This window comes from Triticum urartu, chromosome 3 (genome assembly GCF_003073215.2).
Source record: "Triticum urartu cultivar G1812 chromosome 3, Tu2.1, whole genome shotgun sequence".
Classification (NCBI taxonomy): Eukaryota; Viridiplantae; Streptophyta; class Magnoliopsida; order Poales; family Poaceae; genus Triticum; species Triticum urartu.
In genome coordinates, this window is record NC_053024.1 from 627,990,064 (window position 1) to 628,006,827 (window position 16,764).

The 16,764-nt window shown below is 48.2% G+C and overlaps 2 protein-coding genes across 2 annotated transcripts; one reads left to right on the forward strand and one right to left on the reverse strand.

The window, feature by feature from the left end:
• The first annotated feature begins 2,440 nt into the window (after positions 1-2,440).
• LOC125545450 (amino acid permease 6-like) lies at positions 2,441-4,778 on the forward strand. Its single transcript, XM_048709388.1, has 6 exons — positions 2,441-2,631; positions 2,782-3,015; positions 3,091-3,184; positions 3,309-3,660; positions 3,807-4,031; positions 4,133-4,778. Exons 1-6 carry the CDS (start codon positions 2,550-2,552, stop codon positions 4,559-4,561), a joined length of 1,416 nt encoding a protein of 471 aa, XP_048565345.1. The 5' UTR covers positions 2,441-2,549; the 3' UTR covers positions 4,562-4,778.
• A 50-nt stretch (positions 4,779-4,828) lies between these two features.
• LOC125545449 (receptor protein-tyrosine kinase CEPR2-like) lies at positions 4,829-10,123 on the reverse strand. Its single transcript, XM_048709387.1, has 3 exons — positions 9,877-10,123; positions 5,950-8,016; positions 4,829-5,478 (listed from the first exon to the last, which is right to left on the reverse strand). The coding sequence occupies exon 2, from the start codon at positions 8,005-8,007 to the stop codon at positions 5,956-5,958; it is 2,052 nt and encodes a 683-aa protein (XP_048565344.1). The 5' UTR covers positions 8,008-8,016; positions 9,877-10,123; the 3' UTR covers positions 4,829-5,478; positions 5,950-5,955.
• Positions 10,124-16,764: the final 6,641 nt, after the last annotated feature.

The window sequence follows — 16,764 nt, forward strand, 5'->3', positions numbered from 1 at the left end:
AGGATGACTTGATAGAGAACCTATCCACTCCTCAAACCCGTTCGTATGGACAAAAAATTCCAAGGCAGCCAAGACGCATAGCGGTGTTGGAGCATACAAGGAAGAACGTATTCCGATGATGGAGGTGAAGAGAGCACAGGAGGGTGACCGGAAGGAGGAGAATTTGACTCGTTTATATGAGATAAAGATGATGGAGGAGAAGAGGTGGGAGGCAAATGTGCTTGATCGAGGAGAGAAAGATGAGAGTGGAAGAAAAAAAAACTTGAAATTGAGGTGTGAAGGCTTGCAATGGAGGCTGGGAACAAAACAATAAGAGGATAGCCAAGGAGTGTGCTATAATGGTGATGGATCCTAGGAAGATGGACGATAGGGCAAGACAATATTGGGAGTTATTAACTCATGGGGACATCTTGGTTATGTCATTCGGTGGTGGTGGCAACAATGGTTGTGGCGGAGGCAATGGTGATGGTGGCAACAATGATGGTGACGACGTATGGTGGTGCTGGCGACGACGACACGAGTGCGTTGGCCACTTGTGAACTATGATGGCTTTTGATCCACCATGTGGTTGGTGGTTTTTTGAATGAACTTGCTCATTTGGTGCCTCGAAGCATTGGATAATATAAAATCCACTATTTGATGTCCAATAACATTTTTTGGTGCCATATTATAACCGCGGTTGGAGATGCTCTAATAAATCCAGGAGAAAAGATTAAATAATGACCAATGTTTACTCTTCGTAAAGAGAAGTATATAATGACCAATGTAGTTAATGCACTGGTTTAACCACTCGAAGCATTGGGTCTGGACTATGCCCAATCATGGAGTCCGCCGCCGCCAAACGTTTCACCAAATCCCGCACAAATTTGGATTATTTTTTGAGTAGTTTTTAAGGCTCTAATAACTAGATCTACCATTTTCCTTTGATATTATTAAGAATAAAACATGCACAAAACTTTCGTCAAGAAACACTTAACACCCAATATATTTCCCGATCACCCAACCTCCTAAAGTACCCAAACTAGTGCAAGCAACCCCTTGACTCGGCCTCGAGGATGGTTTGCCACACAAAACTGATAGACGCTTACTCCATTCTTTTCGCTTCTCCTTCCCCACGAGGCACGAGCATCTCTCCCTCCCCAAGTAGATTTTCTCCTCTTGTGTTACTATGTTGTCATCCTCCCACACCGCTCTTTCTCCTTTGACCAGTCATCTTCTTTCCCACCCTAGATGGATGGTAATGAAGCTCATGACATGGACGAGGACCCCATGGTGGAGCTTGCGTTTGCGCCACCTAGCTCTAAGGAAGATGTTGGGGCTGCATGGAATGGATATGTGGCCACCTGATCTAGTTTTGGCGAGGCTCCATCAAGCCATAGTCATGGTCCGCGTGCCCGTATGGATAAAGTTGGTGCCTACGTTGATGTGTGAGTTGTAGTGGATTTTGGGATCTTTGATGCTGTGTAAATTTTTCTCTCACGTTGCATGTGCACATGTTGTTTGTTGGGTACAAATTGTCTTTATGTCGATGATTCTAGACATGTCACAAGTAATTGAATTTATGTTACAGATGTGAATGTACATCATTGGTTCCTTTGTTCTGCATGTTGTTTGCGTTGCTTCTGTATGTTGCATGCACATTTTTTAGTTTAATGAATGTGATTTGTTTGCATACTCGGAGTACTTGAGTAATCTTGTACGGATCGCAATGGGAAGTGTTGCAACGACGTTTTATACACACGCAAAACGTGTCGCATGCGGAGACTTATGTTGCATGGATCGGGTGTTGCAGGATCATAACTTAACTCGGGCAGCTGCGGAGGCGGCTGAGTAGGAAAAATTATCACCCTGACCGATGCGTATAGATATAAAATACACCAAAAAACCTTGATGAAGATACAATCATCAGGGTGGATTCTGCAATTTGGTACTTTTGCTTTCATGAGCAATTAATGACCAATGTAGTTTTTTTTTAATACAGTACAATCACAGTCGCTCACATACACAAGCATACATTCACCCCTATAATCGTATGCACGCACACCATACTGCTATGAGCACCTTCGAGAGATTGAGCCGACCTAGCATCTTAAGATTTTACAAAGTCAGCATCGACAGCTCACGGTCAAGGGGAATGTCTCCTCCCACTGATGAACATCGCCGGAAGCATAAAATAATTTCAAAAATAATGCGAGCACCAATGTCAAATCTAAGACTTAACCTCTGGTGGACCGAGAATACCAGTATCCATCCAAATATAGATTGGTTCAACGACCAATGTAGTTAACGCAGTGATTTAATGAGTCGGGGCATTGGATCCGAACCCTGCCCAATGGAGTCCGACGGCGCCGAACCTGGAATGCCGGTGTTGTACAGGTCAGAGTGCCGGCCCTATCATCAGAGCTCCCGTTTAAAGCCCAGCCCCAGCTCTGCTCCGAGTCCTATAAATACGTACCGACCAAACCCCCGTCCTGGTGCTTCATTGCCTTGCCGCACCCGTCCCTCTGACTCCCACACCCCCACGCCACGCCACGCCACGCGGCGAGAAGATGGACAAGCACGCCGCCGCCGACGCCGCCGCCGCCGCAGCAGCAGCAGAGGACGTCGAGACGGGCGAGCACGAGCGCAAAGGTGCGCCGCCCCTCCTCTCGATTTCCTTTTGCCTGGTTTATAGGGGCGTTTGTGTAACGGCTTTAGCGTGCACGATTATTCCTCCTGGGGGTTTGGATTGATCGGCCCCGGCGGCGGCGGCGGCGGTCTTTGTTTGTTCGTTCGTTGCAGGGACGGTATGGACGGCGACGGCGCACATTGTGACGGCGGTGATCGGCTCCGGCGTGCTGGCGCTGGCGTGGAGCGTGGCGCAGCTGGGGTGGGTGGCCGGGCCGCTCGCGCTGGTGGGCTTCGCGTGCGTCACCTACTACACCTCCACGCTGCTCGCCAACGCCTACCGCGCGCCCGACCCCGTCACCGGCGCCCGGAACCACACCTACACCGACGCCGTCCGATCCTACCTCAGTACGTGTCCCCCTCTGTTCCTCCACACGCAAAACAGCAAGGATTCTGAACCCAATGCCTGAAACTTTTCCCCAGGTCCCAGAGAGGTGTTCATGTGCGGGATCGCCCAGTACGGCAACCTGTGGGGCACCATGGTCGGCTACACCATCACCGCCACCATCAGCATGGTGTGAGTATCATCAAACCAACAACCAAAATTCAGTCCACCTCCTCATCACGAATCAAACTACCAAAGTACGTGACAAGTTATCATTCAGGGACATGCTGAATCCTGTTTTTTTCTCTGTTTCTAGTGCGATCAGGAGGTCGGACTGCGTGCACGAGAACGGCCAGGGCGCGCGCTGCGACGCGCCGGGCACCGTGCTCATGCTCGCCTTCACCGTGGTCCAGGTGGTGCTGTCCCAGTTCCCCGGCCTGGAGCACATCACGTGGCTGTCGGTCGTCGCGGCGGTCATGTCGTTCGCCTACTCCTTCATCGGGCTCGCGCTCTCGGTGACGGAGTGGGCGTCGCACGGCCTCCGGCCCGACGGGAGGATCGCAGGCGCCACCGCGGCGTCGTCCAGCAAGAAGACGTGGGACGTGCTCCTTGCCCTTGGGAACATTGCCTTTGCCTACACTTTCGCAGAAGTGCTCATTGAGATCCAGGTAAGCATGGATGATGATGATTCAGATACTCAAACTCCAGAAATTACATGTTTGATCAGAATTCAGATACACATGTTTTTGTTTCAGAACATTACTCCAGGTGGCAATGTTTTTTGTCAGTAACTTCTTACCTGTTTTGCTTGCAGGATACACTGAAGTCCCCACCATCTGAGCACAAGACCATGAAGAAGGCAGCAATGTATGGAATCGGAGCCACCACCATATTCTACATCTCCGTTGGCTGCGCCGGATATGCCGCATTTGGTTCAGATGCTCCCGGCAACATCCTTACGGCCCCCGGATTAGGGCCATTCTGGCTCGTCGACATCGCCAACATGTGCCTCATCCTCCACCTTATTGGGGCATATCAGGTCAGTGCATCTCAATCAGAAATTGAGAATTTGCATATTCCATAATATTGACAAGCTGAACTGTTCAACAACTTGGAACTAAAATGCTTTCCTCAATGCAGGTCTATGCACAGCCCATATTCGCTACAGCAGAGAGGTGGATTGTCTCCAGGTGGCCAGACACCAAGTTCATCAGCAGCGCATACACCGTCAGCATCCCGCTCATGCAGCGAGGCTCGGTGACCGTCGCGCCCTACAAGCTCGTCCTACGGACGGTCATAGTTATTGCAACAACTGTGGTGGCAATGATGATACCGTTCTTCAACGCGGTGCTAGGGCTCCTCGGCGCGTTCAGCTTCTGGCCGCTAACCGTGTACTTCCCCATAAGCATGCACATTGCCCAGGGGAAGATCACCAAGGGGACCAAGTGGTATCTCCTGCAAGGTTTGAGCATGGTCTGCCTGATGATCTCAGTGGCAGTGGGGATAGGCTCTGTGAGCGACATCGTGGATAGCCTGAAGGTCTCCACCCCTTTCAAAACTGTCAGCTAGAGGATGTACAAGACTTGTAGAATAGCGGTTGAATCTGTAGGCTGAGTCTCTGTACTGTATCGTATCATTTTTCTCTGATGTCCACGTATCGGGATGTGATATCCGATCAGTTCCGCAAAGATTTGGAGCTAACAGCTTAGCTGGATCGGTTGTAATGACCCATTGGCTTGTTTCTACTACCTCTAAATAAACTTGCAAGAATGACTAACATGTGAAATAGGAAGTACTGTGTTAAAGACAAGCTCCTCTTTGATAAAATCGAGCCCATTCAAAGTAGTCGAAATTGGACTACACTGCTATGTTTCATCATTATCACAGTTCAGTACAGTAAATCACCATCTAGCATTTTTACAGAAACTGCAAGCTATATGACTGAATTTATACATAAACTGCTGCAGATACATGACCTATGAGGCTACCACAGAGGCCACTACACCTCCAGAGTATTATTAACAGCCTTCTAGTTACTTGCTTCCAGCTCACTAGTAATACATTCTAATCTGCTACTTCAGTGTTGTTGCTATTCTGAGTGTAAAGGTCCTCATCTTGTTGATGGTGGCATCTTACAAAGAAAAGGTAGCCTGCTTTTACTTATTATTCCTGTTCTTTGCCCTCCGAATACGGAAGTAGAATCATTGTCAATAAGCATTTTCACAACTTCTCTCATCGTCGGTCGCTCAGAAGGGGCTCGAACAATTTAGACAAGGGCAATGTTAAAGACCTTCATTATATCTTCTGACGCATAGTTGCCAACTTATAGATCAAACTGCTGCAGTTACGGGATCAAACCCAGGACACAGTTTCCAGTTCACCTTCAAACTGGTAGTCTGTCCAGCTACGTCCACTAAGAAACTCTGACGGCACAAGACTAGAGTTTACGTCACTCTCTTCTCGCGCCTTGAGAGAATACGGAAGCCCTGCAGTTCAGAGATAAGCTGACGTAAGACTTAAATCTTCATACTGATATCTTTAAGGTGAATATATGCATCTAAAGAGTAAGTAATATTTCACTTGTTAATGTTACTACTCAAATATACATGGATAGGTCTACTTTAATGACTTGATACCAAAACGTGTAAGGATATTATGAAGAAATTAAAAGACAAACTGCGTCCATTTAACATATATTGGTATCAAGTGAAAGATACTACATCAATTATACTGCTTTAATAGTCAAATTAAATAGTTAGTGCTTCACTTCATTAGACGGTGTTATTTACCAGGACAGGACAAGATGAATAATAGAGTAGTTGAGTTTGGGTAGCACTGGCAAAATATTTTCTACAGTACTTGCACAGAAGACTAAACGTTAAACCGTTACAGCATTAATAACTACAAAAAAGATGTAAAGATAAGTCGATGTAAGTGACAGGATGTCTCGAACTTACAGTGAGCTATGTAACCATGGGTACCGGCAAAGCAGCTGATGGATTGACCCCTCGCACATGGAAGGACTCGACAATCCACTTTGAGTCACTGTCATCACCACTCTCAGTGTCTTGCTTTCTGTTGAAATCCTCAAGCCTGTTATTTTCATATCTCAGACATGCCAATCCAGATAAGAGAACAACCAAAGAGGTCACCATGATCAGCACAGCAAAAAGCCGCCTCCGTGAAAAGCTATGATGGTTGTCAATCCACTGGCAAGGGCGTAAACTGGTGCCTGATTGCCTCCAGCCTTCTGAAGTGGCAGTGACACATAGGTCAGAGTTTTCAGAGAATGCATCATCTCCGGCAATCATCAGGAGCTGTGGGGGGATTGGTCCAGACAAATTGTTGTGAGAGAAATCAACATAGGTTGGCCTCAGTGACTGCAATGCATCAGGGATTTCACCAGAGATCATGTTATGGGATAGATTGAGTGAATCCAGAATCAAAAGGGAGCCAACTGTGTCAGGGATTTGGCCAGACAAAGAATTCTCTGCAAGATCAAGGTCAACTAGGCTGTCGCACAAACCAATTTCTGGTGGTATTGACCCTTCTAATGCATTCTGTTCCAAATGCAGGTATGACAATTGCTTCAGGTTACCAATGTGTGCAGGGATTTGGCCAGAGAATCTGTTGTTGGAAGCAACCAGCTTCTTCAGCTGAGGGAGATTTCCCAGCTCCATTGGAAGTTCACTAGAGAAGTTGTTGTTCTGAACAAGCAGCTGGGTTAGGGTGGCTGAAATGCCTATATCAGAAGATATTCCTCCAATAAATCCATTGTCAGCAACATCAATGATGACAGCATTAGGCAATCCCCATATGCCATGAGGAATGCTCCCACTGAACTGATTTTGGCTTACTCTAAACCTCTCTAGAGTCTTGCAAGAAGAGTAGGAGGTGGGGAATTCACCTGAGAAGTTGTTGCTCAAAGCCAGTAAGAACTGCAGTTTGTCGCTTTGGCACAGGAACTTCGGAAATTCACCGGTAAAATAATTCTCTGATATGTCAATTGTATTGAGTGGTGAGAATCTGCCAAGGTTGGCAGGAAAGTTTCCTGAGAATTGATTTTCATAAGTTGAAAATGACTCAAGAAACTCCCAGTTCCCCAGTCCTTCAGGAAGCTCACCATAGAAGTTGTTCCTGTAGACGTGGAAGATCTTAAGATTCTTCAGTCTAGCAATTTCCTTGGGCAGTACACCAGTAAGTTGATTATGAGACACATCAAATTCAGATAACAATGTCAGGTGTACAAGCTCAGGAGGAATTTCACCAGTCAGGTTGTTCTGGTAGAGCTCAATCTTCCACAGGTTGCGCAAGTTGGATATCGCCTTCGGGAACACACCGGTCATCTGATTGCGCGAGAAGTCCAGAGTCCCAAGTGACTCCAAGTCAAAGACTGAAGCTGGTATCTCTCCTCTAAGGTTGCATTGCCCCAAGAATAGCCATGTCAGATTCTTCAGGAGTCCAATGCTTTCAGGAACACCACCTTCATCGAAACTGTTCTCTCCTAGGCCCAATTCAGTTAGGCCTGATAATTTGCTGATCCACACAGGAAATGCACCAGAAAACCCATTTGTTGATAAATCAAGAACTTGCAGTTTGAGCAATGATGAAAGATCAGGCAATTGGCCTGTCAAGCTGTTCATTGACAAATTAAGAACTTGCAAATTTGTGCAGTTGGTCAGTGCAGCAGGGATAATGCCTGAGATGGAATTTGCACTGAGGTCCAAAGTATGCAACTGGTGGAGAACAGAAAATGATGGTGATATTGTGCCTGACAGCGAGGCATTTGAGAGTGACACTCCTGTGACCTCACCAGAAATTTCATGGCACGTTACACCGTGAAATTGGCACGGCGAGTGAGATTCATCCCAGTTGCTCATGTAATTCTGTGGATCCTGCAAATGAATTTTGATGTCGAGGAGTGCGTCTTTTTCCAGACGTAAAGATGTAGATATCCCAACATTGGCAAATAGTAGAATGCACCAGAAATATATCTGAAGAGGCGAGGTTGACATCCTGTGTACCTGAAAATAAGGGATCCTAAACATTAGTCACCAGAAATATATCTGAGGAGGTGAGGTTGACCTGCATAATGTGTACCTAGAAATAAGGGATCCTAAAAATTAGTGTGGACACACTGGATCTGATGAAGGTATAAATGCCTAGACGATATTTCCACAGAAGTGGATACTGCTTAAATTCCAGAAACGAATGAAAGCAGTTTGCAGTTGGCTATCACCATAGTTGTACCCGAACTTTTATCGCAGTTGATGGAAATTGAAGTGTGAAAAGACTTCAAGACAAATCACTGTGCCAAATCTTGGTGCTGAATAATCGTGGGGACCAAGCTACTAAAGAGATACTAGTTCTTGTTAGCCTAGGCTCCTAGCAAATACCAGTATCAGTCTTCTCATGCTCTAATTCTTCAGCAACAGAAATGTACTCTCTGAATACCAAAATCTCTTCTAAGTTTCTAAGCACTGCAGATTTTTACATAAACTTATGCAGATATTTTAGCAGGTACTGTACATTAATTGGATATACCCCTATCTTTTCCCGGCCTCTCGGTCTCGGATCACTAGAACCGGATCTTGGATGTGTTCATACTTCATGTCGACATTCGACTCGATCATTCAGCAAGTGGTCGCACAGAACAATTTGATTCCCAGAGCAGAACAAAGGTCCTTATTACCGTTGTCTCTAGCACATACGGCCATTTTCTTCGGTCAAAAAAGAAAAGAAAAGAAAAACATATGGCCATTGTCTAGTATTGCGTCACACGACGGCGAAATGCGAGTTCTGGTGCCTGCAGTTCCATCTACAGCAGATCGTTGCCGACCACACACGACCGAACGGTGCAGGGGCGCAGCGACACTCTACTACATGATCTCATCTGCAAACGGGCGAAGTTCCACGCTTTCTGCATGCATCATCTTGGCACGGAGCTAACCTATGTTTTGTCAAGTACTGATGAACACCAGCACATCGCCGTCAGCGGCATGAACCATGCGTATGGAATGCTGATTCCTCTGTCCAATGCCCCTAACCAGTCGCAGCAATATTTCTCCATTGGTCTCTACTTCTCTTGGTCAGAAGAGCTACTCTACGATAATTAATAATATGGCCATGTGTTTCGTCTCACAAAAAAATGTCCATGTGGCAGACTACCGCTTCCCGGGAAAAGCAATCAGAGTACATGATATGAATCAAGAAATGCATCAAAAAGCAATACAACATTATTATGACTAAAGTGAGCTATATACATCAAGCCATACTTATATAGTACTCCCTCCATTTACAAATACAGGACGTTGTAACTTTTTTGTGAATCGGATGTGTATAGACATGTTTTAGTGTCTTTGTTCACTTATTTTAACTAGTATATAGTCCATATTGAAATATCCAAAACATCTTATAATGACGAACGGAGGAGGTATGTGGCTCCATACTCTCTAGTACAATAAACTAGTAAAGTTTTTGTTTCAAAAAGGAGGGAAAACCCCGGCTCGTGCATCAATTGATGCATGCAGCCCTCTATTGTTTTGAAGTAAGTTTTAACGCCCAAAACTACCAAAGCAGTAAAGTACATATATAGGTACTCGATCAATCCTGCTACTCCCTCCGTACCAGTGCATTAGGCACCTCACGAAAACCAGATTTTCCCATCAAAGCGGTAAAGTACTTTCTCCGTAAACAAATATAGGACGTTTTATAGGTAGCTAAGTATGTCAACAAATATAAGACGTACTGTATATATTAGGAGCGAGCACATGCATAGGTACTCAATCAATCCTGCTAGTACCAAAACTTGTCCGCGTACCAAATGGAGAAATGTAACCGCACACAAAAGGCAGGGCACAGCACAGGGGAACGAAGGAACGCACCGGCTGCAGGAAGGCAGGAGACGCGGGCGGAATTCCTTGGCCTGGATCGAAGCAGCAGAGTGCCAGAGGAGGAGAGGGAGAGATAGAGAGGAACCGGCGGGCGAGCTCTGGGCTATAAGCAGTGGAGCGAGAGAGACGGAGCAGAGGAGAGCGGCCACGGAGGCAGGAGGTGCGGGCGCCTCTAGCTTTCCTTTGGGTCGCGGCGCGGAAATGCTCTGAAGCCTCTGCTCCGTCTGATGCGCCGGCCGGCGTATATATAGCGGTGGCGGTTCATTGCGTCTCGGGATTCGCACTTGCACGCCCGCCCCTGCGTGGTGGGCGCGACAGGGACGGATTTTACACTGCGCGGGGACCAAGCGCGACGGGCTCCGTCCCGTCCAGCCCCACCCGCGCGCGCCGGAATCTTCTATCCTGTGGTGGATCGCGGGAGGCTGCGGCGGGCGGCATCGCTGGTGGTCTGGTGACTGGTGGAGGCTGCCATCCACTGGCTGAAAGTGAAAGCAACGGCCGCGTCGCGCAGCTCCCGCCCGGTCTCCGCCCCGGCCGTGCCCGTGCCCGTGCCCGTGCCAACGTGCCGCGCCCCCGTGCCCGCGCGTCGACGGGCGCTGAGTCACCGGCACTAGAACGCCGGTCGATCGAGAGGAGTAGTGCTGAGCTCAACTGTTGTTCCTCTCCACACTGTTGTGCCTTCGTGAAAAACCAAGTGTAAACGAACGGAGCAGGGCGGTCGATTTTTCTGAACCTCCGAAATGCCCCCCTCCCGTTTCAACCACGGTAGGTGAGGTAGGTTCATGGAAAACGAAGCGCCAATCAGCAGGTCTCGGACTCTAGCTAGCTAAGAGACGATAACGCCACCAGCAGAAATTCGAGTCAAAGATCTGCCGAGCCAGCTCACTGCCCTACTAGAAGCAAACGCTACAGGTGCAGATAACCCATAACAATTGCACGGCCGAAAGCTGCAGATCATGACCAGATCATGGGCAAATACTATAATCATCCCGTGCCTCTTGGCCAGATTCTCTGCAGATCACGCACGTACTCGTATATTATCAGATAAGTTCCTCGTCTTGATGCAGATAAAGAACTGCAATCAGCAGCCAAGGCGATCTGTCTGGGTGGTGTTTTGCAACAGACCAAAGAACACAGTTTTATACCGGCGCGACTGATTGGATTGCGACGTGAACCCCGTGAACTGCCTGCCGGGCAGCAGACCATGCGCAAGCAGGACGGATGCCCTGACTGATTGCAAAATAATGCCTGCCATGTCAATCTACTAATGAATACTCCTATATGTCAAACAATAGAGCGTAAGTTAAACCGCCATTGCATCAGCTTCTAGTGCTGCGACAGCGAAATGATCCCCTGCTTGACTTGTTCCTGTGTCCAACTTTAATTATTCGGAGCAGTGGACGTCCCTGCTGAAGAACATGTTTGCTAGTTGCCCCCAAAAATAGATTGGGTCAGTCGATTTGCTAGGGCCAATCTGAGCCGTTAGATAGAGAGCTAAGTCCATATTATATCCCTAAATTGTCTAAGAAACAACCCCGAACATCAAAATCGTCTACTTTGCAACTTCGAACTCCGAAAACCAGACAACTATCAACCCTCCTCTCTTGAAACTACTTTTTTTTGGCTGTTTTGACCAGTCGACCGTTCAAGCACCCATCCTAGTCAGCTGCCACGTCAGCCCCTTTTTGTTCAAAAGTTGACCCAAAATTTGAAAGTGCCCAAAAAAATCAGAAAACAATTCTAAAAAATGAGCACTACTGTGCTAATCATTCTAGGAAAGTTTCGATCTTTTTGCCAAACAGACTAAAAAATATAGGAAAAATACATATTCAGAGTAAATTTTGATAAAATTCTGGATCCTAAATGAAAATGCCCATAAAATGTTGAAAACATACTTAAAAAAATGAAAACTACCGTGCTGATCATTCCGAGAAAGTCTTAGTCTTGTTTGCCAAATAGATTAAAAATTAGTACGGTGGTTTTAGATATCTAGGTTACATGGCGATCGAGTTGGGTGCTGACTAGGCGGTCTATTTCATAGACCGGTAACAATTCAAGGTTGGCATATGGGCTCCTCCTCCAGTGCGCTGGTTTAGGCGGATTCGATTATCTCTTCTACCTCCAACCGTTCTTCTTCCTCTTGCAGCATACTGCCACCGGGCGGGCTGCCTGTTGCAGGCGCCTCCCGTGCCAACCTCATTGCCCCCACCGCCACCCCGACCATTTATCTAAATCAACGCACCATGATATTTTCATAGCAAGTCTGCACACCCTACACCCATAACTATCAACCTTCTAACTTGCCCCTGAGCCGTGTTGTCTCTAGATGCGGTTCTTCCTGACTGAGGCCTTGCTGGTGTCCCAGGTCTCCCTACGCTCTCCCTGGCAGCGCCGTCAGTGGCCTTGGTGCTACACCTCTTCTCCGCATTCCTTTTGCGATGAATCGACTGACCCAAATTCAAAAATCAGGAACTCATCTTTAGCTAAACAATTTTTAGAAAGGTCTACACGAGTGCAAGCTCCATAGGGCACATAAAGGGGCAGGGTACAAAGTTGATGCCACAAGAATGGTAGTGATCGGAGCCAACCGTACCCTCTTAGAGGTCGATACCCCCACGGACGACCACAACGTTCTGGCGAGGCAAGGCACATACATCAACAAAGGACCAACATAGCCGAGACCACATCGCAAACACCGGTTGGTGTGCTGCCCATGTAGTCCCAAAGCCATAGACAAGACACCACCTCGACGACCTCGAGCCAAATGCCCGAAGAGGAGCTCCGATCACAAAAACGAAGGCAAGAAGACCGCCAGAAGGACCAGGCGGAATATGTAGACACCAAGCTAAACCACACTGAGGACTGTCATTCTAGGTTGTCGGAATGCATTTCCATCATGTATGGTTGTGTGCATTGTCGATGCAGAGATCAGGGGTAAACCCTCCAATTTTTTTTTAAAAAACGATTCTATGATTTTACCATTCAAATTGATTGGATTGATTCTACGATTCTTGTTAGACAAATCCGACATGTCGCCACTGAAGTCAAGGGGAATATGAATGAAAAATTACTACAGGAAAGATTTCGAGGAATTCTGCGAGCTGCAGCTAAATATTGGTGGATTGTTCGGCGGCGCCTCTGGTCAAATCTGGCTAGTGCATCCGGCGGTGGTGGTCATCTCCTTTGTCGGAGGTGGTTGGCCTGAGGCTGGATGGCCAGATCTCGAGATCCGTCATCTTGTCCCGGCTACGAGTCGGGAAGACAGAGTTGCTGGTGAAAACCGAGCCGATGGCAGGCGATGGCGGCGTTCTGCGCCGTTACCTTGATGAACCCATCGTCGTGTAACTTCTGTCGACCCACTCGTGCTGCTCTGGGGGAACCCTAGGATCTGGTCTTCTAGATCGGACGATGGTGGTACTGCGGTGTCGTTTCTCTCTTGTGAGCATCGTTGATGGAGCAGCGCTGGAAGACAGGGGCAGGAGGTGGAGCGGCTTCGTCTTGCACAGAGCTTCGGTGGAGATGTCAAGTCATGCCTAGCCGGCAGGTGCTACGCTATGTCATGCCTGGTCGGCAGGTGCTACGCACGACAGATCCTCCAGAATCTTCGCGTCTGGATCGACGAGCGCAGGGCAGTGGCGTCGTTGGGCGTTGTGGCGACGTCGACGGATGGACAGACTGGCAAGGATGATGCAGATCTCTCTCTTGAAGATGGGTCAGCGGTCCAATGATGATGACGGCTTCTAAAACATGTGCATGTGGTGTACGGTTTAGGTCTGCTGCTGCACCGGCTATTCATTCCGATACGTTACGTGGATAGATCGGCAACGACACCGGTTTTAGATATGGGAGTGAGAGCACTCCACATTATCGAGTTTTGTAGGTGTGAATGGTTGCTTTGGGTGGCTTCATGTATGTTCTTATTAGACGTATGTTGAATAATAAATAAAGATGACTGTATCCATCGGTTGATGCAGAGGCTGGGGGTTTTAATCTTCTTTCTTTTAAAAAAAACTAGATATTTAAGTGGAATCAAGCACAGAATATAAGCTGACCTAAAGCTGCATTGTCATGGAACAGTCAATCCGATTGGAGTATCTTCATAAATCTGGGGGACCAATTACGTTTTCCATTATTGCAGTTATGTTGTGACACCACCTTTGGCTCATGCATGTTCCACTCGAGTGGGTTCTTGTCACAAACATCGTCCGTACTAGTAGCATCTCTAGCCTCTTGACATGCACCCAGCGACACCTGCTTTTGGTGCCACTATATGTCTGGACTATCGTCCATCGATCACTCGTCTCGGCACGTCGGCAAACTCTGCAATAATGCGGCTGCACGTGTAGATCCAACGGCTAGCGATACGTCCGTGTTTGCTGTTTCCAGAGGCCCTCAATGCTGGTGGTTAAGGTACTGTCAAGAGTTCGCATGTCTATCTGCATATGTTGCGCATCTTCATGGCCCATGAGCCTACGTGGCCACTCAGATGCAGAGGGAAGCACTGACGGGGCAATTATTCAGGTCGAGTCAGCGTCTCAACAGCAACGGGGATATCGGATCCATCGAGGAGATTCTTGGGCGGTCAATTCACGATGATTCTGCAAGCGCTTTAGCATCATGGAAGATCAGATATTTGTGTTAGCAGTGGGAAAACGTTGGAGAGATGACGCGATCGGTCGTCTTCTGAATCTGAAGCCTAGATCTAAGACAGTAACAGCTTAACTTCCATGCTAAAACTTGCCTTGTCAGAGATCACACATGACATTAGGAGTCAGAGTCAGCTGCACGAGGGGTGCTTATCTGCAGAATGTAGATCGAGAAAACCGGGTGGCTTTGGGCAGCAAGCTATCAGCCTATCCTGATCTCTTCACTTGAGCAAGTTGACGTCTGATCCTCGTCTCGGCCTCCGCTTAAATTATTCTATTGCCAATGATGACTGGGATCAATGATTATTCCGTTGTTTCCCAGCACCGCCAGACTGCAGTCCCTCCACCGTTCCGTGCGCGAGATGGATGACTGAACCAACTTGGATGGTAGTCGGAGGCCATGTCAGGTCGCCTCTAGCGACAATGAGCAAAACTGTGTGTGCACCAGTACCCGCCTAACTTAGCAAAAGCGCGCGCATGCAAACCAAAGAAAGGCCTTGCTAAAAAGCGAAAGCAAAAAGAGCGCGCGTGCGACGGCAACGTCTCGTCTCGGACGATCGATCGCTCGCTCGCTCGCCGAGGCCAGGAGGCCGCCGGCGTGGCTTCCTGTTGCACGCGGGGCAGCTGAAAGGGACGAAACGAGAAAGCGGGCGGGCGACTAGCTCGTAGGAAAGCTCCGGCCGTCCCGTGTTGATCCTCCACTGCGGATCGATCATTGGTGTCGTGTGCAGCATGGCTCGTCGCGGTCGTCCGAGCAATTTGCGTCTCCACTTGGGTCGATCCTCCGCTGATCGGGCGCCTCCTCTGTTCTCTGACGGTCGCGTCGGTCGACTGGTCGAGGGTGTCAAACTGTCCATCGCCGTGGAGTTTTATCCTGGGAGCAGACCACCGATCGATCGAGCATGGGGCATTCCGCCCGGCCGTGCGCCGCCAGAGGCAGAGCGCGACATGTCGTGTGACGTCCGTGTCGGGCTTGTCTCCGGATCCTCCGAGAGATCGATAGATCAGACGAAGATTTCCGTGTCGACGGCACTGTTTACCGGCGAGGGACAGACGTGACGACTCATCACAGGTAAATCGTCCGACGAGACGCGGCTCAATCTGACCCTAGAATACGAGCACGAGCGGGACGTACAGGAAGTGTGCAACTCGTGTTTACGTCGGCATCGTGCGTGCCACACGATCGAGCGGGCGACGCCGTCACGATCGATGCACGCAAGCACTTTGCGCTTGTTCCAACAATCAAAATCGGCTCGAGTAAAGCCTGCACAGGTTGAGATCTTTTGAAACGGAAGAAAACCATAGAAGACTTGAATGAAAATGAGCGTCCTGCAACCTCACGCAATAGCTGAATAAAATAAGTAGTAGGAATCAGAAATAAATTACAGGTCCTTAGACCACCTACCAACGACTACAAATACTAGAGTGAACCAAAGGCACGTCGCCGTCATCGTCCCTTCATTACGGAGGCGGACAAACATTATTATAATAGATAGTAAGAAAGTCGCCGTGCTAAGAGTATCTACAGCCGGACTTGTCAAATCCAACCCCTCAAACACGGACGTGTCCGTGAGCAGTGGCCGATCACACCTCATATTTACTTCTCTGCATCTGGATACCATATATTTGAAATCTTAAATCCGTAGAAAGCATGTGAGTAAGCAAATCCTATGTAGATCAACCTATACCACCCTAATCCACATAGGAGATGTCCACTATCTCCGTGCCCGGTTCCGGGTACATGGTGGCGGCTGCTCCGCATCGGCCTCCGCCTCTATCTCTGTGCCAAGTTCGGAAAAGCACGTCAGTCTTCACCTGTTCCTGCCCGTTGGCCTCCACATAGGCCTCATCCTGGATGGAATCCAGGATGGCCTGCTGCTTCGCCATCTCGGCCGCTTGGGCGACCGCGAACTCCGCCTCCGCGTCCTTCATGTTGAAGCCCGGAGCCGGTGCCGGCTGCTCCGCCTTGTCCTCGTCCGGATCCGCCACAACCATCGGAGTCGACTGTGCCTCCTCTTCCTCCTCCTCTTCCGGCTCCGATGAGTGATAACCCACAAGTATAGGGGATCGCAACAGTTTTCGAGGATAGAGTATTCAACCCAAATTTATTGATTCGATACAAGGGGAGCCAAAAAATATTCTTTAGTATTAGCAGCTGAGTTGTCAATTCAACCACACCTAAAAGGTTTAATATCTGCAACAAAGTATTTAGTACCAAAGTAATATAGAAGTA